Consider the following 26,264-nt stretch of genomic DNA (forward strand, 5'->3'; position numbering starts at 1 on the left):
ATGTTGGGTCTGAGGCCCAGCACGGGAATGTGAGGTTTATATAATACAGGAGCTATTTCCCTATGTTGGGTCCGAGGCCCAGCACGGGAATGTGAGGTTTATATAATACAGGAGCTATTTCCCTATGTTGGGTCCGAGGCCCAGCCCGGGAATGTGAGGTTTATATAATACAGGAGTTATTTCCCTATGTTGGGTCCGAGGCCCAGCACAGGAATGTGAGGCTTATATAATACAGGAGTTATTTCCCTATGTTAGGTCCGAGGTCCAGCACAGGAATGTGAGGTTTATATAATACAGGAGTTATTTCCCTATGTTGGGTCTGAGGCCCAGCACAGGAATGCGAGGTTTTTATAATACAGGAGCTATTTCCCTATGTTGGGTCCGAGGCCCAGCACGGGAATGTGAGGTTTATATAATACAGGAGTTATTTCCCTATGTTGGGTCCGAGGCCCAGCACAGGAATGTGAGGTTTATATAATACAGGAGTTATTTCCCTATGTTGGGTCCGAGGCCCAGCACGGGAATGTGAGGTTTATATAATACAGGAGTTATTTCCCTATGTTGGGTCCGAGGCCCAGCACGGGAATGTGAGGTTTATATAATACAGGAGTTATTTCCCTATGTTGGGTCCGAGGCCCAGCATGGGAATGTGAGGTTTATATAATACAGGAGTTATTTCCCTATGTTGGGTCCGAGGCCCAGCACAGGAATGTGAGGTTTATATAATACAGGAGCTATTTCCCTATGTTGGGTCCGAGGCCCAGCACGGGAATGTGAGGTTTATATAATACAGGAGTTATTTCCCTATGTTGGGTCCGAGGCCCAGCACGGGAATGTGAGGTTTATATAATACAGGAGTTATTTCCCTATGTTGGGTCCGAGGCCCAGCCCAGGAATGTGGGTTTATATAATACAGGAGCTATTTCCCTATGTTGGGTCTGAGGCCCAGCACGGGAATGTGAGGTTTATATAATACAGGAGTTATTTCCCTATGTTGGGTCTGAGGCCCAGCACGGGAATGTGAGGTTTATATAATACAGGAGCTATTTCCCTATGTTGGGTCCGAGGCCCAGCATGGGAATGTGAGGTTTATATAATACAGGAGCTATTTCCCTATGTTGGGTCCGAGGCCCAGCACGGGAATGTGAGGTTTATATAATACAGGAGCTATTTCCCTATGTTGGGTCCGAGGCCCAGCACGGGAATGTGAGGTTTATATAATACAGGAGTTATTTCCCTATGTTGGGTCTGAGGCCCAGCACGGGAATGTGAGGTTTATATAATACAGGAGCTATTTCCCTATGTTAGGTCCGAGGCCCAGCACGGGAATGTGAGGTTTATATAATACAGGAGCTATTTCCCTATGTTGGGTCCGAGGCCCAGCCCGGGAATGTGAGGTTTATATAATACAGGAGTTATTTCCCTATGTTGGGTCCGAGGCCCAGCACGGGAATGTGAGGTTTATATAATACAGGAGTTATTTCCCTATGTTGGGTCCGACGCCCAGCCCAGGAATGTGAGGTTTATATAATACAGGAGTTATTTCCCTATGTTGGGTCTGAGGCCCAGCACGGGAATGTGAGGTTTATATAATACAGGAGTTATTTCCCTATGTTGGGTCCAAGGCCCAGCACGGGAATGTGAGGTTTATATAATGCAGGAGTTATTTCCCTATGTTGGGTCTGAGGCCCAGCCCAGGAATGTGAGGTTTATATAATACAGGAGTTATTTCCCTATGTTGGGTCTGAGGCCCAGCACGGGAATGTGAGGTTTATATAATACAGGAGTTATTTCCCTATGTTGGGTCCAAGGCCCAGCACGGGAATGTGAGGTTTATATAATGCAGGAGTTATTTCCCTATGTTGGGTCCGACGCCCAGCCCAGGAATGTGAGGTTTATATAATACAGGAGTTATTTCCCTATGTTGGGTCTGAGGCCCAGCACGGGAATGTTAGGTTTATATAATACAGGAGCTATTTCCCTATGTTGGGTCCGAGGCCCAGCACGGGAATGTGAGGTTTATATAATACAGGAGCTATTTCCCTATGTTGGGTCCGAGGCCCAGCACAGGAATGTGAGGTTTATATAATACAGGAGCTATTTCCCTATGTTGGGTCAGAGGCCCAGCACGGGAATGTGAGGTTTATATAATACACAAGCTATTTCCCTATGTTGGGTCCGAGGCCCAGCACGGGAATGTGAGGTTTATATAATACAGGAGTTATTTCCCTATTTTGGGTCTGAGGCCCAGCACGGGAATGTGAGGTTTATATAATACAGGAGCTATTTCCCTATGTTGGGTCCGAGGCCCAGCACGGGAATGTGAGGTTTATATAATACAGGAGTTATTTCCCTATGTTGGGTCTGAGGCCCAGCCCAGGAATGTGAGGTTTATATAATACAGGAGTTATTTCCCTATGTTGGGTCTGAGGCCCAGCCCAGGAATGTGAGGTTTATATAATACAGGAGTTATTTCCCTATGTTGGGTCTGAGGCCCAGCCCAGGAATGTGAGGTTTATATAATACAGGAGTTATTTCCCTATGTTGGGTCCGAGGCCCAGCACGGGAATGTGAGGTTTATATAATACAGGAGTTATTTCCCTATGTTGGGTCCGAGGCCCAGCACGGGAATGTGAGGTTTATATAATACAGGAGCTATTTCCCTATGTTGGGTCCGACGCCCAGCACGGGAATGTGAGGTTTATATAATACAGGAGCTATTTCCCTATGTTGGGTCCGACGCCCAGCACGGGAATGTGAGGTTTATATAATACAGGAGCTATTTCCCTATGTTGGGTCCGACGCCCAGCACGGGAATGTGAGGTTTTTATAATGCAGGAGCTATTTCCCTGATTTCCAATGGCCGGTTCACAAGGAAGCAGGAATCTGAGCCGTCAGTCAATCCCAAACGCAGCGTTACGGTTACTCTAAACGTCTTCTCTCTCTGCAGAACATGAGTTCCGGGGCGAACTTCTAAACCAAAGGTGGACCCGAGGGGAGAGGATCAACAGCTGTGAGAGCCGAAAACGATTAAACAGCAGGGACTCCAAGGTAAGGGGACCTAATACATCATTTATCATTCGCTTCCGTATTTCAGTCATTCCGTGGCCTCTGGAGAGGCTGAAATCCAAACTACATTCAAACTCCTTCAGAGGCTGTGTTGCAAAATCCAGGCACTGATCTGTCTTGTAAAAAATGTCCCGATTTTCCCACCCAAATGTCCCAGGACGGTTCTAGATAATTTCTAGTATCCCAACTGGGGGCATTCGTACTTTAGCGGGCTCACTATTGGGGATATTTAAATCGAACAACCCCACAGTGAATGCTAATTGGTCAAATACAGCATTTATCTCACAAACAGAAAAAACTAAATTAATTTAAAAAAAATAAAAAATTAGGACATCCAATATTTGTATACCCAATGGGTGCATGTTTTTCTCAGCCAGTACCACCTCTGCTCTGCAAACATTCCATGCATTCATCATTCTTGTGGAAATGTGCAGAGCCCACGGCTGAGTATTACCCCTTTCTGACATAATCCCTGTCCAATCTCCAATGAAACGGATAGATGCATTCTAGGAATATAGAATGCATTTTTAATATATTTTTAAATTATTTTATCAGTAGAAATAATTTGCAATTTATTTCACATTATCGCAGCCTGAATATCATTTATCCTTTCCTCTGCAGCACTTTTTTCTCCCAGATTATGAATAAATCACAATGTAGATTTCTGTGCGGATTACATCGGTAGTAAACGATATTTATTGAATGACAAACAAAGCACAAGGTGTCCTAGGAGTTCTCTTTGCTTAATTTCATCATACGGGAGATTATGTTTCCCAGTTTCATTTTTACGTTAAAAATAGCCGTAATTTAAAGGGACGCTTTCACTTCACACAATATTTAATACTATGTTTACTTATTGCTTACATTTAGCAAATATGTATTTGTTAGGTCTGAAAATAAAATGGAGAAATTCACATCACTGCAGTTCCCTTTATCCTGGAAATGAACACCGCCATCTTGGCTCCCATTGCTATAAGCACTTTGCACCTGTCAGTCAGCATAGAGAGGAGGAGAATTGAACACCGCCATCTTGGCTCCCATTGCTATAAGCACTTTGCACCTGTCAGTCAGCATAGAGAGGAGGAGAATTGAACACCGCCATCTTGGCTCCCAGTGCTATAAGCACTTTGCACCTGTCAGTCCGCATAGAGAGGAGGAGAATTGAACACCGCCATCTTGGCTGCCATTGCTATAAGCACTTTGCACCTGTCAGTCAGCATAGAGAGGAGGAGAATTGAACACCGCCATCTTGGCTCCCAGTGCTATAAGCACTTTGCACCTGTCAGTCCGCATAGAGAGGAGGAGAATTGAACACCGCCATCTTGGCTCCCATTGCTATAAGCACTTTGCACCTGTCAGTCAGCATAGAGAGGAGGAGAAAATTGAACACCGCCATCTTGGCTCCCATTGCTATAAGCACTTTGCACCTGTCAGTCAGCATAGAGAGGAGGAGAATTGAACACCGCCATCTTGGTTCCCTTTGCTATAAGCACTTTGCACCTGTCAGTCAGCATAGAGAGGAGGAGAATTGAACACCGCCATCTTGGCTCCCATTGCTATAAGCACTTTGCACCTGTCAGTCAGCATAGAGAGAAGGAGAATTGAACACCGCCATCTTGGCTCCCATTGCTATAAGCACTTTGCACCTGTCAGTCAGCATAGAGAGGAGGAGAATTGAACACCGCCATCTTGGCTCCCAGTGCTATAAGCACTTTGCACCTGTCAGTCAGCATAGAGAGAAGGAGAATTGAAAACCGCCATCTTGGCTCCCATTGCTATAAGCACTTTGCACCTGTCAGTCAGCATAGAGAGGAGGAGAATTGAACACCGCCATCTTGGCTCCCATTGCTATAAGCACTTTGCATCTGTCAGTCAGCATAGAGAGGAGGAGAATTGAACACCGCCATCTTGGCTGCCATTGCTATAAGCACTTTGCACCTGTCAGTCAGCATAGAGAGGAGGAGAATTGAACACCGCCATCTTGGCTTCCATTGCTATAAGCACTTTGCACCTGTTAGTCAGCATAAAGAGAAGGAGAATTGAACACCACCATCTTGGCTCCCATTGCTATAAGCACTTTGCACCTGTCAGTCAGTATATAGAGGAGGAGAATTGAACACCGCCATCTTGGTTCCCTTTGCTATAAGCACTTTGCACCTGTCAGTCAGCATAGAGAGGAGGAGAACTGAACACCGCCATCTTGGCTCCCATTGCTATAAGCACTTTTCACCTGTTAGTCAGCATAGAGAGGAGGATAATGCCCTCTAGTAACCTTATAGGCAGCCAAATTCAAATTTACTTATTTATGGATTGATTGTAAGCTCTTGCTCGAGATAATTTGATGCTGGAAGCATTGATACAAGCTATTCATGTAATTGTTTTGTTCAGAGTCCATGCATTGCACTGTGCTAGTATCTGATTGTCTGTTTCTGTTTTGCTGATAGGCCTACAATGCACCGTCGTATAGCGTTATGTATAATATAGTCTTACTATAGCCGATTTACATGTTTGCTAATGCGGTGCTCGTTATGGTAGGTTTAGCAATTTAATTAATCTGGGATTAATCTAATGATGTTCCTGAAAACCTCTAATTGCAGATGAATGTGGAAATTGACGACAAAAGAACACGCACGAGGTCAAAAACAATCAGAGGTGAGTTTATTACCTCCGCTAGGTCTGATAAGCTCAATGGCATCCTCAGGAGATAAGAGAGCTTCGCACCCTGCACGAACAAGTCATACCTCATTAGAGTCATTCACAAAAATACTAACAGCTCTGAGGACCAACCGAGATTTATGTTTAATTCAATCCGAACTTTTGAAATCTCTTAATTACTTACAAGCATTCATCTAGAGCACGCAGGCGGTGTAGCGCACAGTGAGGGGGCACCCAGGGGGACTGCAGCTAAAAGCTTTGCTATTCTCAGGCACACACTGGCTGTGCTCACATCTCGATGGTTCTTATAGAGCGACTTGTCTGCTATCCACTGTAGCTTGTCCTAATTAGTCATCAGCACCTCCAAACCTGGGAACTCTACACCAAGCTTTTCAGATGTTTAAATTGATGGTGTTATATTGAAAACCAAGCTGAGTCATATTACGCCTTACTGTCTCAGTGGACCCTTATGTAGTCCATAGAGTGACTTTGTGACCTCACGGTCCAGACGAGAGCTGCAGCACACCAGAATTTGAGATCCACTAAATCTGATGCAGTTAACGTATGGTACTGAGAGGTGGCCCTTTATCATTCTGTTTTTTAAATCAGTGTAACGAGCAACAAGACGTTTGAGAGCAAGTCTTGGACTAGCAGCAGACACAAAATATTTGTTCCTTCCAGATGGACGCTTTCTGACCTGCTTTGTAAGAATAGATTATAAAGCATAGATTATGACGAACGATAAGAACCAATTGCTTTGTACAGTCTGACATTTCTTAAATCCACCTATAAGCTCATAATTATTTGTTCTTTGGGAAGCGTTATGTCTATACATTATTTTATTTTAGTAATTCACATTCTGCTCCGATTTGACCCTTAACCGTTTATATGAAGTCTTAAAACTGAGCAGGATGGCTGATTGTTTTTGTTTTTTATAAAACTAGTGCCCTGGATCCTTATTGTAGAATACCACCTGCAAAATAAATTCTGTGTCTCAAAACAAGTATATATCCATAAATATCAGTAAATCACAATATTATCATTTCAGTTATGGTAGTGGTACTCAGAGCTCCTATTTGGAGTTCTGGGAATGGTGACTGATATGTTAACATTTGAAACTGAAGGTTTTTTTATATTGGATGACCGAGTCTTTATTGCAAGCTAATACAGAATTTGTATTGATCTCTCGACAGCAGTCCCCGCTGAGCTCATAGGACAGGAAGTGAGGTAAGAGGATATCCCAACCTACATTCACTCTGTACATCTTGGCTCAGTGTTTTTTTTTTTTTACATTTTATCTTTGTTAATGCATCAAACATATAACACCTTTGCTTTTTCCATCTGTCTTATTAAATTAATAAAATGTCATAAATACTCGTCTGCATGAGAATGGGCAGAGTTTAATAACTTGGTCTATCTATAGTGCCCACTGTCTCCTGTGTGTTTAATAAACTGTGCTGTTATAGAGGAGACTTCAGTGAGCCTATTAACCTGCACAGCTTGCAATCGCAGCCCCGATCCAAGCTGTCAGACAACTTTCTCCTGTACTACAGCTCCAGCAACCTAAGGCAGTCATCTCACCCAATTACAGGCCTGAGTGAGGTGCATTTGAAATCTAAAACAGGGTTCCCAACCCCGCTTTTTTCAAGGCACACCATTCATTTTGTTCATTTTCTTCATTTTGTTCCAGTAGGAATCTTGACTAAAGCAGGGCTGTTGGTGTGTGTTAGATTGGGACCCTCTGCTTGGAATTGGATTGTCCTGTTCTCTTCAGGAGAACCCTTAAAGTATGAAAATATGCAAATAAACCAGAGAAAGGAAGTTTAATGACCTTTTGTATGAGATGGAACTCATTCCCGATCTTGCCGTGAGTTTCAGCTCACTTGTTCCATCACGTACTATGTCCATTCTCAGTTGAGTGTTTCTCACAAACCGTTTGCTTGTCTGATTGGGTGTAAAGCAGACCTCAGGGTCGTCGAGGTCTACATTGGCCTTCCCTGTTCTAGAGCATGGAGATGGCTCACGCCAAGAGTATCCAGCTTAATAGCTGACGTCACACTACCCTCTGAGCCTCTGATTCTACAGCAACCAAAGTGTTACACAACAAAAGGAACACACGGTATACTCTGAACTGTGCACATTCAGTTCTTTAATTAAGCATAGTCATAAAGCTGTAATGAACACTCTATTAATTAGATGGGGTGAAGTGTTTCATTAATCTGAAGCAGGCATGTGGTTCACTGGAATTAAACTGATCAGGATGGATGAAAGCCCGTCAGGGGGTAAAGGTTCTTGTTCCTCGTTGGCGCCCGTGGTGACCTAATATCGCTCTTCTTTATTTTCTCTCAAGCTGTCCCACCCCAGGCTGCATTGGCTCAGGACACACAAGTGGAAAGTATGCAAGACACAGAAGGTGAGTGTGCTCTTAGGAGCTGACTCGTATGGATGTAATTCATTCTGTAATACTGGTTCTGCATATCTCCAGAAACTCAAACAATCGTAGCTACAGAGATATGGTCATCTCTTCATAGTCCGGAACAGGGGTGGTCAAACATCAAACACAGTGAATCATTGGTTTTGTGATCTTAATGAATGGGGGAGGTCATAAGATAGACTTGTGCAGACCATTATTCCGGAAAATGTAAAATGTTCACGATTACCCAATGAGGTCATTTTATTCGTGATTATGTTGGCTTAAAGTTAACTCACCGCAGCCTACTGTTTATATTAAACCTCTATATGAGCCAAGACCCAGATCAGTCAATATTTTTATCGAAATAAACCCAGCAGCAAAGAAGCAACGATTCACATTCATTGGTTAGTTTCAGCCGGTTCAAGCATCTTGCGTTAAACTTATCTGCACAGCTGAATTTCTCTCCAAACCTGTCATTCCTGCATGGAACGGGTAGAAGAGACAGCTCAGTGAGAGGTAACTAAATTACACAGCAACAGCATTTGGCTCTCATTGGAAGCACTGCGGATAGGAAACCGTTTTATTGCTAACGTATAAAGAAAATTGTGCCCAAAGGAGACAAGTGCAGGAATATAATAAAAAAATGTCCCTATGGGAAAAGAACCTCTTCCCTAACGAATTAACTGATTTTTATTGAGGAGCACTTTTTAAATACATAATATGCATATATTTACATCAAAACTACCCTTCGACTATTATTAAAATGCAATGAATAATTCCTAAATGTCATGTCCTGAATTATTAAAATGAAACTGTCACCTGAAATATTCTTAACCTAAATCACTTAAAAAATATATCGCCAACAAATTATAGTTTTATCTAACTAGACCTCAATATAATATTGTTGAATAAGCTGTTCGAATGATTTAAGATTTTTGGTTAAACTTTTAAAATATATTTTTTTAACATATTAACATATTCAAATATAAAAAAATACATCATACCTAAAAATATATCAATATATAAAAAAATATCAAAATATATTTTTCATAATATTAAATAGTTTTAAAAGTGTATCAAAAAAATATTAAATGATTTGAGAAGCACAGACCTAACAATATTAAATTGAGGCCTAAATCACCATAAATTTATGCTACGATTTCCATTTGAAGTTAGGAAAGTTTTTCAGAGTGGAAATTCTATTTTGAAATTGTGTCGCAATTTTGAAAGCTTCCGAGACAGTTACAGATAAAGAAAAACACAGAAAAAGTCCAGAAAAGGTGTTTCTGGACTTTTCCTGACTTGCACCCGGCATTCCATAGTGCATGGATGAGGAAATTCAGTTCTCCAACTGCTTCATGTAATTAAAGAAATGATGTGCTGAAACATTTCTCTTGTACTTTGTACCAGTTTACAAAGTTGCCCCCTGGCACGAAAACGCAAGATTCAGGATGCCGAAGCAGAACATTTTTCTTCAAAGAGGAAATCACACCCACTCAAGCTTGCCCTGGACGAGCGGTACAATGTGGACAGCGATGGAAGTGAGGAAACAGAGGTGAAACAGGAAGAGTCTGGGTCTGAGGACTCTGAAGGAAGTTTAGAGGAAATCGAAGAAGAATCTGAAATGGCAGAACCCAAAGATATGCCCAGCCCAAAATCTCCTGCAGAAGGTAATCCTCTTTGTTTAGGAGATGTAAGAAATGTCTGTACCTACAACTCTTGTCATGTAGTAATTCCATTACTTCTCCCTTACAATTATTCCCATAATTTCTCTTTATACACAACTCCCATTTAAGGGTCTTGCTTGGTTCCAGGAAGACATGGGGCTTGAGCCCAAAGGAAAACTAGGTGACCCTTACACTGACAGAGAGGTGGGGGTATGTCATGAAGTTCCCCATCTTTCTATGGTTAGTCGCCTCCTCTCTACCCATGATTAGCGTGCTGCTGATACCCAAATAAAGCATACCCAGGTATTCACTGCAATCCTGCCAAGCTACCTAAGTAATAGAGGAGTGTTCAGCAAAGCTCTTTATCTCCTACCAACAGTCACCTGGCGGTCACCACCCCTCTAAGTAGTCTAGCAGAGCATTAGAATACTGATCTTTCTTTTTATAAAATATAGCTTGATACTCGATATAAAACTCAACTAGCTGTAGAGATTCAGGGCTAAAGAGCCGTATGCCCCCGGTGTATGTTGCTAAATTAAGTATTTCAGATACTGACACCTCTTCCTCACATGGAATATTAAGGCTGACTAACACTAAACTAACACTAAACTATTGGTGGAGTAATGGATACAATCCCAAAATAAAATGTTTGCTAACATGCTGATATTATTGCATCTTCCTCTCTGTTTGAAATATACTCTTTGACCATTTGAGATTCCTATTTACTGCAGCTCAGTGAAATGCATTTAATTGATTTATATATATTTTTACATACATGCAAAATAAACCAGAAACACAGTATGGATCCCTGGAACCGTGAGGGCTAGCAGTGCAGTTCACTGTGCAGTCTGAACAATACATCACACGATACCAGACATGATCCCTTGCTGGCCAGACATGTCTTGGAAACACAGGAACATGAATTCCCCAGCCTGACGAGATCCTGTAGTAATTAGAACATACCTAGTAACGAGTTTCCTTTCAACAGGCATCAAGACTTTGTAATGGGGGTTATGTGCGAGCCGTGTTTCCAGCTACATAATTGCAAGATTAATTTACTTCACAGTGTAATTACAAAAAGAATAATGCCAACCTTTATTTCTCTGTGCATTTTTTTTTCTTTGTAGATGAAAAACCAACATTTACAGAGGAAACATCCAACACAGAGAAAAGTTCTCAAGAAAAACCCAGTTACAGCAGCTACCAAGAAATTATTGCCAATTCGCTTCTGAATCTGGGGCACGTAGCGAAGCAAACACTTGTGTCAGAGGGGCATTTAGCAGAAAGTGAACTGGACTCTCCCAAACCAAGTATTGGTGCAGTGGAGATAGTACAGGAGGAGGAGGTGGAAGAAGCCCTGGTAGAAGATGTGTGCGATAAAGAGATTATCATCCAGACTGAAGATGCTGAAGAGGTCATTGAGGTCACTAGTGAACGGAGCAGTGAGCTGTGTCTTGAATCAAGGGACGATGTCAACTGTGAAGACACCTGCAAGCTGCAGAAGGATGTAGAGGAGGAAGAAGATGATGAAGATGATGATGACGATCTTGATGAAGACGATGATGATGATGATCTGGAAGACTTTGAAGAGGAAGAAGAAGAACGATCCACCGAGATGATCAACCAAGTTATCCCCCATGTTTCTCAGGACTCCCCTAAAATCCACTGTGAAGGACAGTTCACTCCTAAACCTGAATATTCAGTCATTGTGGAGGTCAGGTCAGATGATGATAAAGACGACGATAACCATTCACAAAAATCAGCCGTTACGGATGAGTCCGAGATGTATGACATGATGACCAGAGGAAACTTAGGGCTTTTAGAACAAGCGATTGCTCTCAAAGCCGAACAAGTCAAAGTTGTTCGAGAGCCAAGTCGAATTCCTGCTGATAACCCCAAGAATTTCCAACCAGATGATAAACAAAACAGATCAATAGACACCATGCGGAAAAACTTTTATGGTAAAAATGTTTCTTTGTCTAAAATACTGCATGCTTTTTAGAAACCAATATTGTTCTTTTACAAAGAGAGTTAAAGCATGGAAGATCATCCGTAAATTAGTTTTATTGAATTCTGCACTTGACCAAAAAAATGTGTTGCAAGTTCCGACTCTGCAGAAATATAGCCTACCCACGCATTTTATGCGTTATCTCTTAATGCACAGCATGGTAGATTCTCCAAGTTTCAAGCCCCGTAGCAATATGTTTTGCAGTGTACAGCTCATTATACAGCGGCCAACAACCAACATTCGACATTTTCTGCTTTCTAAGCAATTTGGGCCTTTGCTAGTATATGTTGTTTCTTTTCCACACTATTTGAAAGCTGATATAATATACGTCTCTCGCTGCTTCTTCCTCGGGATGATGGAGTACGTGTAATGTAATCTCCATGTGGTTGTGTCTGTGAGTTCACAGGAAACAGATTAGCAAACTAGAAATGAAATAAGATCTTTTGCATTGATCCTTGGGGTCATTTTTAGCTGAGCTATGATATTGCGCATTAACGTTAGCCGCGTGCGGAGGGTGAAAAGTATTTTGTTACACTTTGATTATGCTGACACGAAGATGATAAAAACTGCATGAATTGTTCCTTTGTCTGATACAAATGGGTCTTAAATATAGTTCTGTTACTGTATAAAAAAACCCACTTTTACAATATTAGCATAGTATGTCATTATTCGTTATAGAACTTATCTCCCAGGATGCACCTTGCATTGTTCCTGATTGGTTGCTTATTATAGACATTCTTTCAAGTGTCAGTATTTCTTTTATAACCAGCTAGTACATGCCTCCAAGCAGGCTTAGCGAATTGATATAAAAAAAAATTATAATAATACAATAAATGCTACCAAAATGAAAAGATTTCTCGATTATGGAAAAAAACGACTTTCTTTGGTGACGATTCCTTATTCAATAAAGGACTCAACAGGAAGGGATATATCAAATTCGAAAATTAAATTTCTGATTTTATTTTTACAAATACTGTATTTATTGAACAGAAATCTAATATGGGTTTCCACAAATTGGGCAGATAAATTGTATAGACTTATATGTACTTTGATTGTTCAGATGCAGCCAGGCCAGAGAAGAGAGAGATTAAATGCCCCACCCCGGGCTGTGACGGTACCGGACATGTCACAGGACTGTATCCCCATCACAGAAGCCTCTCAGGATGTCCTCACAAAGACAGGATTCCTCCGGAGAGTACGTATCATTGTGTAATTGTGTGTATATATAGTATCAGTCACTTGGGGGCGGTAGTTACATCATTCGTAGCAGCTGATAGCAACTTGCTACCTCAAGGGGACAATTACCAAATGACGCATCCTTTTTTTTTGCAATGAGACGTGTTCATCGCTGTGTGGGAGCCTGTGACTACTTAAGGGCAGTCTGGACCCTATAATGTCTACGACCACTAGTGTATACACAGTTCCTTCCTGGAGTACTTGCGGTCCTATCATGTGTTTTTATAATGTTATGCAGTTAGAGAGCTTTGGGTTTACCCATTCATCCAGTGACTCATGCAGGATGGATTGTCATCTACCTGATCAAGAATTTAACCGTTTTCTAAGGGATCCTTTCAATCCCTAGTTAACGCAGCAAAATATTGCCTTGTTTTTCCCAGAATGCACTTTGCTTCATTAAATGAGAACAATGTGTGGGACTACTGTTCTCATGATGTTTTGCCAGCCTTTAGACTGACACATTATTGCAGGAGTCATAGTTCGGCATTGACTGCATTTACTCCATTAGCCTACCCCTGATGCTGATGGTTAACTTCATTTATATGCAGAAGCCGTATTGTGAGCTGTTCTGGTGGGTAAAGGATAAATCGTTTTGTTTGTGTTTATTTTCTCCTGGCACAGTTCTGGCAATGCACGAGAATGTGTTGAAATGCCCAACGCCGGGCTGCACTGGACAAGGTCACGTGAATAGTAACAGGAACACACACAGGAGGTAAATATTTTTTAATTGATGTACTCGGTATTCCGACCTCGGCCTCAGAGAGAATACGGATTTACCTTAAAAAGACACCGTTACAAAGAGTACAAATTAATGTAACATCACGAACGTGGGCATGTATTGTAACGCAAATCCCAAGCAGTATTCCTATTTTGACTAAACCTCTGGAAAGTGACGATCAAGTCAATTATCCCCAAATTTTTTCACATTTTGTTTGTAAAAATGAGTTCATGATTCTGTAGCTCTCCTGTCCTTGTTGGAGTCCGAATCCCAAAATCCTTTCGCAGTTCTATTAATAAGCCTTGCATTAATCTACTAGGGTCACAAATTTCATTGGAAATCCTCCTCTATGCAAGAGTAAACAGATAACTCACATGTTTGCTCTCCCAGCCCCTGTGTTTACCCAGCAATCAACCTCCAGGCACTTTTCAGAACCAATGTTGGTTTTAACATTTGTCTCAAATCTTTCGATGGTAACTGAATTGCATTTTGCAGCTTGTCCGGATGCCCGATTGCTGCGGCTGAAAAGTTAGCCAGATCTCATGAAAAGCAACAGCAGCCAGGGGACCTCTCCAAAAACAGCCCTAGCTCAGACAGAATACTCAGGTACGTGCAAATAAAAACAGGATGTGGGTCCCTTTTACCACATGAGATCTTCCTTTATTATTTCATTCTTACCCCAATTATTACGCAGTTTGGTCTGGAATTACCTCTTTGAGTTGGAAGACAATTTTTGCTCCTTCTCTTGAAGGCGTAGTATGGAATTTTTCTATTGAGGGCCTACAGGACTCTTGACTGCCTATTCACTAATTTGTTTCTGGTTTCGCTGTGTGTCTGACAGGCCCATGTGTTTTGTGAAGCAACTGGAGATTCCCCAATTTGGCAGCTATCGACCCAACATGGTGCCTGCGACCCCCAGGGCAAACCTGGCCAAGGAGCTCGAAAAATACTCCAAGGTCACCTTCGATTATGCAAGTTTTGATGCTCAGGTTTTTGGCAAACGCTTGCTTGCTCCAAAGATTCAGACAAGCGAAACCTCACCCAACGCCTTTAAATGTAAGTACAATCAACATGACAGTGGTATAGTCCAGGAGGTGGAAATAAAGCGCAGAGTTATAGACACCGGTGGCGGTGTATTGAGACTGAGAATCTCCAAAAAGAAGACCATGTGCTAGACTACTAAGGCTCTGCTAATGCAGAAATGGCCATAAAAATAGACCCAAACACTGTCATACAATTGACGCCTGGCAAAGCATCATGTGGATTGCAGTTTTAAAAGAGCTTACAAATGTGCCTTTTGGCCATCTCTCTCCGAGTGTGTAAAAATTAAGTTCTGAAAACGTGACTTTTTTGAGCGCTATATGTTATTGCAGTGTCATAAAAATGGCTGCACACTCTCTCCGAGAGGTGAATATCTAAAAAAGGGGGCTCGCCTACAGTAACAGCACAGTGACTAAATAGCTCAGATAAACTCCAGCTTTTACATAAAAAAAAAACACCTTTCCCCCAATACTATCCAAAAACAGACAAGTAATTACTAATAAGATGTCAGGTTTATTAGCCAAGTCGAAGACTTTTAAAAAAAAAAATATCTCGTTTTCATAACTAATCAACTGTTTTAATAAATGTTCACTTTTGCCTCTGTCGATTAGTGTGATCTTGGGCTTTCTGAAACTATGTATTCACAAAGACATGATAAATCTGGTCAAATCACCTGGAAATTGCAACCGGCCACAACTGAGCTTGCAGAAACCAGCGTAGTTATGTTTTTTAAGCATAATGTTTTTTTTGCGTAGTTATGGTTGTTTTAGCATAGTTGTGGTTGTTTTACTGTAGTTATGGTTGTTTTAGCGTAGTTGTGGTTGTTTTACTGTAGTTATGGTTGTTTTAGCGTAGTTGTGGTTGTTTTAGTGTAGTTGTGGTTGTTTTAGCGTAGTTGTGGTTGTTTTAGTGCAGTTATGGTTGTTTTAGCGTAGTTGTGGTTGTTTTAGTGTAGTTATGGTTGTTTTAGCGTGGTTGTGGTTGTTTTAGTGTAGTTGTGATTGTTTTAGTGTAGTTGTGGTTGTTTTACTGTAGTTATGGTTGTGTTAGCGTAGTTGTGATTGTTTTAGTGTAGTTGTGGTTGTTTTAGCGTAGTTGTGGTTGTTTTACTGTAGTTATGGTTGTTTTAGTGTAGTTGTGGTTGTTTTAGTGCAGTTGTGGTTGTTTTAGTGTAGTTGTGGTTGTTTTAGCGTAGTTGTGGTTGTTTTACTGTAGTTATGGTTGTTTTAGCGTAGTTGTGGTTGTTTTAGTGTAGTTGTGGTTGTTTTAGCGTAGTTGTGATTGTTTTAGTGTAGTTATGGTTGTTTTAGCGTAGTTGTATTTGTTTTAGTGTAGTTGTGGTTGTTTTAGTGTAGTTATGGTTGTTTTAGTGTAGTTATGGTTGTTTTAACGTAGTTGTGATTGTTTTAGCGTAGTTGTGGTTGTTTTAACGTAGTTATGGTTGTTTTAGCTTAGTTGTGGTTGTTTTAGCGTAGTTATGGTTGTTTTAGTGTAGTTGTGGTTGTTTAAGCGTAGTTATGGTTGTTTTAGTGTAGTTGTGGTTGTTTTAGCGTAGCTATGGTTGTTTTAGCGTAGTTGTGGTTGTTGTTTTAGTGTAGTTGTGGTTGTTTTAGCGTAGTTGTGGTTGTTTTAAGCATAGCTATGGTTGTTTTAGCGTAGTTGTGGTTGTTTTAGCGTAGTTATGGTTGTTTTAGCGTAGTTGTGGTTGTTTTAGCGTAGTTATGGTTGTTGTAGCGTAGCTATGGTTGTTTTAGCGTAGTTGTGGTCGTTTTAGCGTAGTTATGGTTGTTTTAGCGTAGTTATGGTTGTGGTTGTTTTAAGCATAGCTATGGTTGTTTTAGCGTAGTTGTGGTCGTTTTAGCGTAGTTATGGTTGTTTTAGCGTAGTTGTGATTGTTTTAGTGTAGTTATGGTTGTTTTAGCGTAGTTATGGTTGTTGTAGCGTAGCTATGGTTGTTTTAGCGTAGTTGTGGTTGTTTTAGCGTAGCTATGGTTGTTTTAGCGTAGTTGTGTTTGTTTTAGTGTAGTTGTTTTAGCATAGTTGTGGTTGTTTTAGTGCAGTTGTGGTTGTTTTAGCGTAGTTGTGGTTGTTTTAGCGTAGTTATGGTTGTTTTAGTGTAGTTGTGGTTGTTTTAGCATAGTTGTGGTTGTTTTAGCGTAGTTATGGTTGTTTTAGTGTAGTTGTGGTTGTTTTAGCGTAGTTGTGGTTGTTTTAGCGTAGTTATGGTTGTTTTAGTGTAGTTGTGGTTGTTTTAGCGTAGTTGTGGTTGTTTAGCGTAGTTGTGGTCGTTTTAGCATAGTTATTGTTGTTTTAGCGTAGTTATGGTTGTTTTAGCGTAGTTGTGGTTGTTTTAGCGTAGTTGTGGTTGTTTTAGCGTAGTTGTGGTTGTTTTAGTGTAGTTATGGTTGTTTTAGCGTAGTTGTGATTGTTTTAGTGTAGTTGTGGTTGTTTTAGTGTAGCTATGGTGGTTTTAGTGTAGTTGTGGTTGTTTTAGTGTAGTTATGGTTGTTTTAGCGTAGTTGTGATTGTTTTAGTGTAGTTGTGGTTGTTTTAGTGTAGTTGTGGTTGTTTTAGTGCAGTTGTGGTTGTTTTAGTGTAGTTATGGTTGTTTTAGCGTAGTTGTGATTGTTTTAGTGTAGCTATTGTTGTTTTAGCGTAGTTGTGGTTGCTTTAGTGTAGTTATGGTTGTTTTAGCGTAGTTATGGTTGTTTTAGTGTAGTTGTGATTGTTTTAGTGTAGTTGTGGTTGCTTTAGTGTAGTTATGGTTGTTTTAGCGTAGTTGTGGTTGTTTTAGTGTAGTTGTGGTTGTTTTAGTGTAGTTATGGTGGTTTTAGCGTAGTTGTGGTTGCTTTAGTGGGTTGGTTGGGAGTCAAAAATTTTCTAGCTAGTTTTTATTTTGTCTATTGGGTTCTTTACTGAATACAGAGGCTGCTTTGTCTTCCGTATTAGGAAAACTATAGATAAGGGCAGTGCGGGAAGTGGAAACCTCGATTGTAGTTCTGAAGATCTCCCAGCGGAAATATTCCGGCTTCTCACATTCACGCTGTAATCCAGATGCAGCTGGACAATCTAAAGCATTCCTGCCCCAGAGACGCCAGTTTATTGCAGTGCGATGGCAAATTCTCTTATGTTGCAGTTAAACCTGCAGAGGATGGAATTAAAATGCTGGCCCACGGCCAGTCCTGCCAGCCTGCTTTACAGCTGACGGGAAACTCATTTGTTTACAGCAAAAGTAAAAAAACAAAAAAAACAAATACAAAACAATATTCTCTTGCTGAATAAAATCAGCTCATTTGCAGTATTAGGATAAGACTTCACAGGATAATTGTTCTGACAAAATGACTTGCGACAAACAGAATATAATACAGTTTCTAAACAATCCTCCCCTCCGCTAATGCACTGATTGAAAATCTATTGGAGCTGGAAAAATGTATTAAATGTGAAACGTCAGCGGGAAGGCAGAGGCCAATTGAAGATGATGTATTTTAGTTTTCTTATTTCCCAAAGGGGGCAGTTTAGACTATTCATAGATAGGGGAGTGCGCAATGCAATTCATTGTGTTTGTGGTCCATTGCTCAGTTGAATGTTAAGATCGCGCATGGATGGAAGTTGTCAATATTTGCATTTACATTGGATGTTCAGAATATTTAGCAAGCTTTTTGTTTTTTGCACGTTTTACAGCCAAACAATTCCCAAAAGCCTCTTCCCCAAGTCACAGCCCATCCAGCAGTTATGTAAAAAGTACTTCTTCTTCCTCCTCTGGCTTTGATTACACCCACGACGCAGAGGCTGCTCACATGGCGGCCACCGCCATCTTGAATCTTTCAACGCGCTGCTGGGAGATGCCGGAAAATCTTAGCACCAAGCAACAAGATCTGCCTAGTAAAGTGAGTTACTCACCCAGGCTGGTTTTAGATGGAAACACGGTTTGCTATGATTAGGGATTTGATTAACAAAAATGTGAGTTGGAATATGATGACCTAACATTGTTGGGTTGGATAAAAGATTTCCAGTTCAGATACCTTTTTCCACACAGCTATACTGGCATAAATGTAGAGAAATGTTGAAGCCACGATGGCGAAGCAAGCCAGTATTAACCCTAAATATACTAAACTCCTAAATATAATCTAGGGATATTTGAAGAAACCAAAAACAGTGAATTGTGTAGCTAGAAGGGAAACAGAAAGTATCAAGAAGAAAAAACAAAACTAAAAAAGATTTCAAATTACAAACACAATACAACCGCAGTAGAGGAAAAGGACACACGTTGGGGATTTAATGGGTGTTGTTCTGGAAGCTGTTGAGCCTGTGAAGTATGGTGCTCAGTAGAGAGTACAAGATGAGCATTATGGTAAAATATATTAAGATATCTGGGATAACTGGGAAATGATCAACTTTAGAGAAAGCAGATTGTGGAGCGCTAGATCGTACTGCAATGGTAGAACACCAACATTCAGGTGCGAGGCCTTTACTTTTATATTTGTCCCACAGTCCATGGATATTGAAGTTGATGAAAATGGTACATTGGATCTGAGCATGAACAAACACAGGAAACGTGAAAGCACATTTCCCAGCAGTAGTAGCTGCAGCAGTAGCCCAAGTATGAAGTCCCCTGACCAGTCTCAGCGCCAAAACTGCACCAGTGCCACCAGCAGCACCATGACTTCTCCTCAGTCCAGCCAGACGTCTCGGCAAGATGATTGGGATGGACCCATCGATTATACCAAGCCGAATCGCCAGCGAGAAGAGGAACCAGAAGAAGTAGGTACTGGGGAACGGGTAGCTTTTAATACAGTTTTTGGTGATGTGGGTAACATTAACATGTTTGTGTCCTGTACTAAGGTAATTGTTATTTCATGTATATTCAAAATTAAATTAGTGTTCTGTACAAATTGTAATTCTCGTGAAGGTTCTAAAGGTGCAGCAATAAGTAAGATGATTCCTTTTAGTATTTATGGTGACTTTTCGAGCCCCAAAACATTGAGCTTTTCTTCTTAGCTCAGTTATATTTGTGTGCTTTGTTGGGTTTTGAGTCCTGTAGAATTAATTTTTCTGGGATTATGTCAAAGCAGTCAGTGCCTCAAAAAAAACAGTTTTTTTCTTTTTGTTTGCTTGATTTAAGTCTGAGCCTGCAGGAGCATCTTTTGCTTCCTCGGAAGCTGATGACCAAGAGTTGCAAGAAGAGAACTTTGAGGATCGGAAATATCCAGGGGATGTCACATTAAGCAATTTCAAACTGAAGTTTCTCTCCAAGGACAGCAAGAAGGAGTTACTAACGTAAGTCGAAAGCCAGGATAAGGCTAGCTATTTCTATTGATAGCTTTCACCCCTAAATCTAATCATTAAAGGACACACATTTGGTTTTCTGGGTCTCAAGAAGGTAGAACAATTTGTGTAACAGTACAAAACAAAATAGCACAACTCAAGTTTCTGAAGAACTGTTATCAGTTCAAAAGGTAGGCAAGTGCGTACCTGATGAGTTTAATTTGAGAAGAGCCCCATTGCCAGCTATTCATTTTAATATACTCTTGTTGGGAGGGCAGGGGAACGGGTTATTTGTCAATTATGGCGTTCTCTTGAATTTTTAAGGTCCTCTTGTTTGACCAGTCCCTCAGAGAACAGGTCTTTTGGACACAGCTAATCAAGGTGCAGATTATCTTTAATCCTTCTCTTGCAATATATTGCAGTACCCTCTGGGCAAGAAGGAGCTCAAATATCTAAAATGAGTCTGCATTTCTAAATGAACATGTTTAATAAAAACACAAGTGATGAGTCAGCAGCAGAATTATCAAAAGACATGGTCTGGAGTGTGCACTGTCTTCTTCTGTAGTCTTGGGTGGTTTTGTGAAAAGATTTTGTTCTTATGTTATAACCTATCCAAAAACATGTAAAGGGACCCCATTTTGCCTAGACGTACCCCCTGCATTTAGTCTGGCAGAAAATGCATCTCCCGTTGGACTTACATGAACCAATATTCTCCTAGATATTTTGCTGCACAACGGGAAATTCGGCCAGTACGAGATGGGGGGTGCGCAAGTCCAAAAGGGGGCGATGGAGGAAAAAAATCAGCAACCCTCCTGAATGAGTAAGTTCTCAAAAAAAATATGTAGAAATAAAATTATATATGAGGGTTTGTGTGCACAGCAGGAGACCACTGATTTTTAAGTTATAATAAAGGGATTTGCAGGACTGATGTTGTCGGCCATAGCTGGATGCTATGTCCATTCTCACATACATAATACTCTTGTCATCTGTAAAGCTCTATTAAAGGAACTCTCCAAACACCATGACCACTACAGTGATCTGTAGTGGTTATGGTGCAAGGAGTACCCTGGTGCCCTCCATGGGTAAGTAATCAAACCCTTTGCAAAGTATCAGTTGCAGCCTCCTGTGGAGCAAGAAGCTCCTGCAGGGAGCTTTCATTAGCACCCTTAAAGTAAGCCCTGCAGTGCAGGGTCATCTCGTTGGCTGAGCAATCTCAGCCAATGAGCTAAGACCTGCATTACTGGGATAAACTCAGGGTAGAGAGCATCCAGCTCTCTTGGAGAAGGTGACCGACGCTTGGTGGAATACTGTGTAGCGGGGGAGGGAGGAGTTGGACCAGGGCACTCCTGGCACCATAACCACCACAGTGCGCTGTAGTGATTTCAGTGCTTGGAGTGTTCCTTTAACGCTGAGATTGGCAGAATGGGTGCAGATCACTAAAAGCAAAAACATGTATTTGTTTTTTTTTATGTGTCCAGACTGGAGAATATATCAGGAAGTAAAATAAGATGATTATACAATGATATGAACAACAAGGATATTGATTATTGTGGACTGTGAAAAAATGTAAACTGTCACAATGCAAATTTTAGGTCAAAAAAGCTGAATTAGAGAAATTATCTAGTTGGTTATTTTTTCAGTTTGGCTGTTCTGACCTTTGTAATTCCCATGTCCATAGAGAGCATTGCTTGCAGGCTGTCCATAGAGAGCATTGCTTGCAGGCTGTCCATAGAGAGCATTGCTTGCAGGCTGTCCATAGAGAGCATTGCTTGCAGACTGCCCATAGAAAGCATTGCTTGCAGACTGTCCATCATAGAGAGCATTGCTTGCAGACTGTCCATAGAGAGCATTGCTTGCAGACTGTCCATAGAGAGCATTGCTTGCAGACTGTCCATAGAAAGCATTGCTTGCAGACTGCCCATAGAAAGCATTGCTTGCAGACTGTCTATCATAGAGAGCATTGCTTGCAGACTGTCCATAGAGAGCATTGCTTGCAGACTGTCCATAGAGAGCATTGCTTGCAGACTGTCCATAGAGAGCATTGCTTGCAGACTGTCCATAGAGAGCATTGCTTGCAGACTGTCCATATAGAGCATTGCTTGCAGACTGTCCATAGAGAGCATTGCTTGCAGGCTGTCCATAGAGAGCATTGCTTGCAGGCTGTCCATAGAGAGTATTGCTTGCAGACTGTCCATAGAGAGCATTGCTTGCAGACTGCCCATAGAAAGCATTGCTTGCAGACTGTCGATAGAGAGCATTGCTTGCAGACTGCCCATAGAAAGCATTGCTTGCAGACTGTCCATCATAGAGAGCATTGCTTGCAGACTGTCCATAGAGAGCATTGCTTGCAGACTGTCCATAGAGAGTATTGCTTTCAGACTGTCCATAGAGAGCATTGCTTGCAGACTGTCCATAGAGAGCATTGCTTGCAGACTGCCCATAGAAAGCATTGCTTGCAGACTGTCCATCATAGAGAGCATTGCTTGCAGACTGTCCATAGAGAGCATTGCTTGCGGACTGTCCTTAGAGAGCATTGCTTGCAGAGTGTCCATAGAGAGCATTGCTTGCAGACTGTCCATAGAGAGCATTGCTTGCAGACTGCCCATAGAAAGCATTGCTTGCAGCCTGTCCATCATAGAGAGCATTGCTTGCAGACTGTCCAGAGACAGCATTGCTTGCAGATTGTCCATCATAGAGAGCATTGCTTAAAGACTGTCCACAGAGAGCATTGCTTGCAGACTGTCTTTAGAGGGAGCATTGCCTGCAAGCTGTCCATAGAGAGCATTGTTTGCAGACTGTCCATAGAAAGAGCATTGCTTGCAGACTGCCCATAGAGATCATTGCTTGCAGACTGTCCATAGAGAGCATTGCTTGCAGAGTGTCCATAGAGAGCATGCTTTCAGACTGTCAATCATAGAGAGCTTTGCTTGCAGACTGTCCATAGAGAGAGCATTGCTTACGGACTGTCCATAGAGAGAGCATTGCTTTCAGAATGTCCATAGAAAGCATTGCTTGCAGAGTGTCCATAGAAAGAATTGCTTGCAGACTTTCAATCATAGAGAGCATTGCTTGCAGACTGTCAATCATAGAAAAAGCATTGCTTGCAGACTGTCCATAGAGAGCATTGCTTGCAGGCTGTCCATAGAGAGTATTGCTTGAAGGCTGTCCATAGAGGGTATTGCATGCAGGCTATCCATAAAGAGCATTGCTTGCAGAGTGTCCATAGAGAGCATTGCTTGCAGGCTGTCCATAGAGAGCATTGCTTGCAGACTGCCCATAGAGAGCATTGCTTGCAGGCTGTCCATAGAAAGCATTGCTTGCAGACTGTCCATCATAGAGAGCATTGCTTGCAGACTGTCCATAGAGAGCATTGCTTGCAGACTGTCCATAGAAAGCATTGCTTGCAGACTGCCCATAGAAAGCATTGCTTGCAGACTGTCCATCATAGAGAGCATTGCTTGCAGACTGTCCATAGAGAGCATTGCTTGCAGACTGTCCATAGAGAGCATTGCTTGCAGACTGTCCATAGAGAGCATTGCTTGCAGACTGTCCATAGAGAGCATTGCTTGCAGACTGTCCATATAGAGCATTGCTTGCAGACTGTCCATAGAGAGCATTGCTTGCAGGCTGTCCATAGAGAGCATTGCTTGCAGGCTGTCCATAGAGAGTATTGCTTGCAGACTGTCCATAGAGAGCATTGCTTGCAGACTGCCCATAGAAAGCATTGCTTGCAGACTGTCGATAGAGAGCATTGCTTGCAGACTGCCCATAGAAAGCATTGCTTGCAGACTGTCCATCATAGAGAGCATTGCTTGCAGACTGTCCATAGAGAGCATTGCTTGCAGACTGTCCATAGAGAGTATTGCTTTCAGACTGTCCATAGAGAGCATTGCTTGCAGACTGTCCATAGAGAGCATTGCTTGCAGACTGCCCATAGAAAGCATTGCTTGCAGACTGTCCATCATAGAGAGCATTGCTTGCAGACTGTCCATAGAGAGCATTGCTTGCGGACTGTCCTTAGAGAGCATTGCTTGCAGAGTGTCTATAGAGAGCATTGCTTGCAGACTGTCCATAGAGAGCATTGCTTGCAGACTGCCCATAGAAAGCATTGCTTGCAGCCTGTCCATCATAGAGAGCATTGCTTGCAGACTGTCCAGAGACAGCATTGCTTGCAGATTGTCCATCATAGAGAGCATTGCTTAAAGACTGTCCACAGAGAGCATTGCTTGCAGACTGTCTTTAGAGGGAGCATTGCCTGCAAGCTGTCCATAGAGAGCATTGTTTGCAGACTGTCCATAGAAAGAGCATTGCTTGCAGACTGCCCATAGAGATCATTGCTTGCAGACTGTCCATAGAGAGCATTGCTTGCAGAGTGTCCATAGAGAGCATGCTTTCAGACTGTCAATCATAGAGAGCTTTGCTTGCAGACTGTCCATAGAGAGAGCATTGCTTACGGACTGTCCATAGAGAGAGCATTGCTTTCAGAATGTCCATAGAAAGCATTGCTTGCAGAGTGTCCATAGAAAGAATTGCTTGCAGACTTTCAATCATAGAGAGCATTGCTTGCAGACTGTCAATCATAGAAAAAGCATTGCTTGCAGACTGTCCATAGAGAGCATTGCTTGCAGGCTGTCCATAGAGAGTATTGCTTGAAGGCTGTCCATAGAGGGTATTGCATGCAGGCTATCCATAAAGAGCATTGCTTGCAGAGTGTCCATAGAGAGCATTGCTTGCAGGCTGTCCATAGAGAGCATTGCTTGCAGACTGCCCATAGAGAGCATTGCTTGCAGGCTGTCCATAGAAAGCATTGCTTGCAGACTGTCCATCATAGAGAGCATTGCTTGCAGACTGTCCATAGAGAGCATTGCTTGCAGGTTGTCCATTGAAAGCATTGCTTGCAGTCTGTCCATCATAGAGAGCATTGCTTGCAGACTGTCCATAGAGAGCATTGCTTGCAGGCTTTCCATAGAGAGCATTGCTTGCAGACTGTCCATAGAGAGCATTGCTTGCAGGCTGTCCATAGAGAGCATTACTTGCAGACTGTCAATAGAGAGCATTGCTTGCAGACTGCCCATAGAGAGCATTGCTTGCAGACTGTCCATAGAGAGCATTGCTTGCAGACTGTCCATAGAGAGCATTGCTTGCAGGCTGTCCATAGAGAGCATTGCTTGCAGGCTGTCTATAGAGAGCATTGCTTGCAGACTGTCCATAGAGAGCATTGCTTGCAGACTGTCCATAGAGAGCATTGCTTGCAGGCTGTCCATAGAGAGCATTGCTTGCAGGCTGTCCATAGAGAGCATTGCTTGCAGACTGTCCATAGAGAGCATTGCTTGCAGACTGTCCATAGAGAGTATTGCTTTCAGACTGTCCATAGAGAGCATTGCTTGCAGACTGTCCATAGAGAGTATTGCTTTCAGACTGTCCATAGAGAGCATTGCTTGCAGACTGTCCATAGAGAGCAGTGCTTGCAGACTGTCCATAGAGAGCATTGCTTGCAGACTGTCTATAGAGAGCATTGCTTGCAGACTGTCCATAGAGAGTATTGCTTGCAGACTGTCCATAGAGAGCATTGCTTGCAGACTGTCCATAGAGAGTATTCCTTTCAGACTGTCCATAGAGAGCATTGCTTGCAGACTGTCCATAGAGAGCATTGCTTGCAGACTGCCCATAGAAAGCATTGCTTGCAGACTGTCCATCATAGAGAGCATTGCTTGCAGACTGTCCATAGATAGCAGTGCTTGCAGACTGTCCATAGAGAGCATTGCTTGCAGACTGTCCATAGAAAGCATTGCTTGCAGACTGTCCATCATAGAGAGCATTGCTTGCAGACTGTCCATAGAGAGCAGTGCTTGCAGACTGCCCATAGAAAGCATTGCTTGCAGACTGTCCATAGAGAGCATTGCTTGCAGACTGTCCATCATAGAGAGCATTGCTTGCAGACTGTCCATAGAGAGCATTGCTGGCAGACTGTCCATAGAGAGCATTGCTTGCAGACTGTCCATAGAGAGCATTGCTTGCAGACTGTCCATAGAGAGCATTGCTTGCAGACTGTCCATAGAGAGCATTGCTTGCAGACTGTCCATAGAGAGCATTGCTTGCAGACTGTTCATAGAGAGCATTGCTTGCAGACTGTTCATAGAGAGCATTGCTTGCAGACTGTCCATAGAGAGCATTGCTTGCAGGCTGTCCATA

At 42.0% G+C, this 26,264-nt stretch overlaps 1 protein-coding gene across 5 annotated transcripts in view; it reads left to right on the forward strand.

Moving 5' to 3' along the window:
• Positions 1-26,264, forward strand: part of MYT1 (myelin transcription factor 1) — a 72,960-nt gene that overhangs the window by 27,529 nt on the left and 19,167 nt on the right. For 4 of the 5 annotated variants that reach the window (XM_063459663.1, XM_063459667.1, XM_063459665.1 and 1 more), the window contains exons 2-15: positions 2,951-3,051; positions 5,667-5,721; positions 6,918-6,951; positions 8,075-8,137; positions 9,548-9,807; positions 10,932-11,765; positions 12,873-13,007; positions 13,670-13,760; positions 14,262-14,372; positions 14,608-14,822; positions 18,489-18,694; positions 19,299-19,568; positions 19,930-20,084; positions 20,791-20,892. In XM_063459663.1, the coding sequence (XP_063315733.1) occupies positions 2,951-3,051; positions 5,667-5,721; positions 6,918-6,951; positions 8,075-8,137; positions 9,548-9,807; positions 10,932-11,765; positions 12,873-13,007; positions 13,670-13,760; positions 14,262-14,372; positions 14,608-14,822; positions 18,489-18,694; positions 19,299-19,568; positions 19,930-20,084; positions 20,791-20,892 (2,632 nt within the window). The remainder of the gene's footprint in view (positions 1-2,950; positions 3,052-5,666; positions 5,722-6,917; positions 6,952-8,074; positions 8,138-9,547; positions 9,808-10,931; positions 11,766-12,872; positions 13,008-13,669; positions 13,761-14,261; positions 14,373-14,607; positions 14,823-18,488; positions 18,695-19,298; positions 19,569-19,929; positions 20,085-20,790; positions 20,893-26,264) is intronic. The other variant, XM_063459664.1, reaches the window with a different exon arrangement.

This window comes from Pelobates fuscus, chromosome 6, assembly GCF_036172605.1.
Source record: "Pelobates fuscus isolate aPelFus1 chromosome 6, aPelFus1.pri, whole genome shotgun sequence".
NCBI lineage: Eukaryota > Metazoa > Chordata > Amphibia > Anura > Pelobatidae > Pelobates > Pelobates fuscus.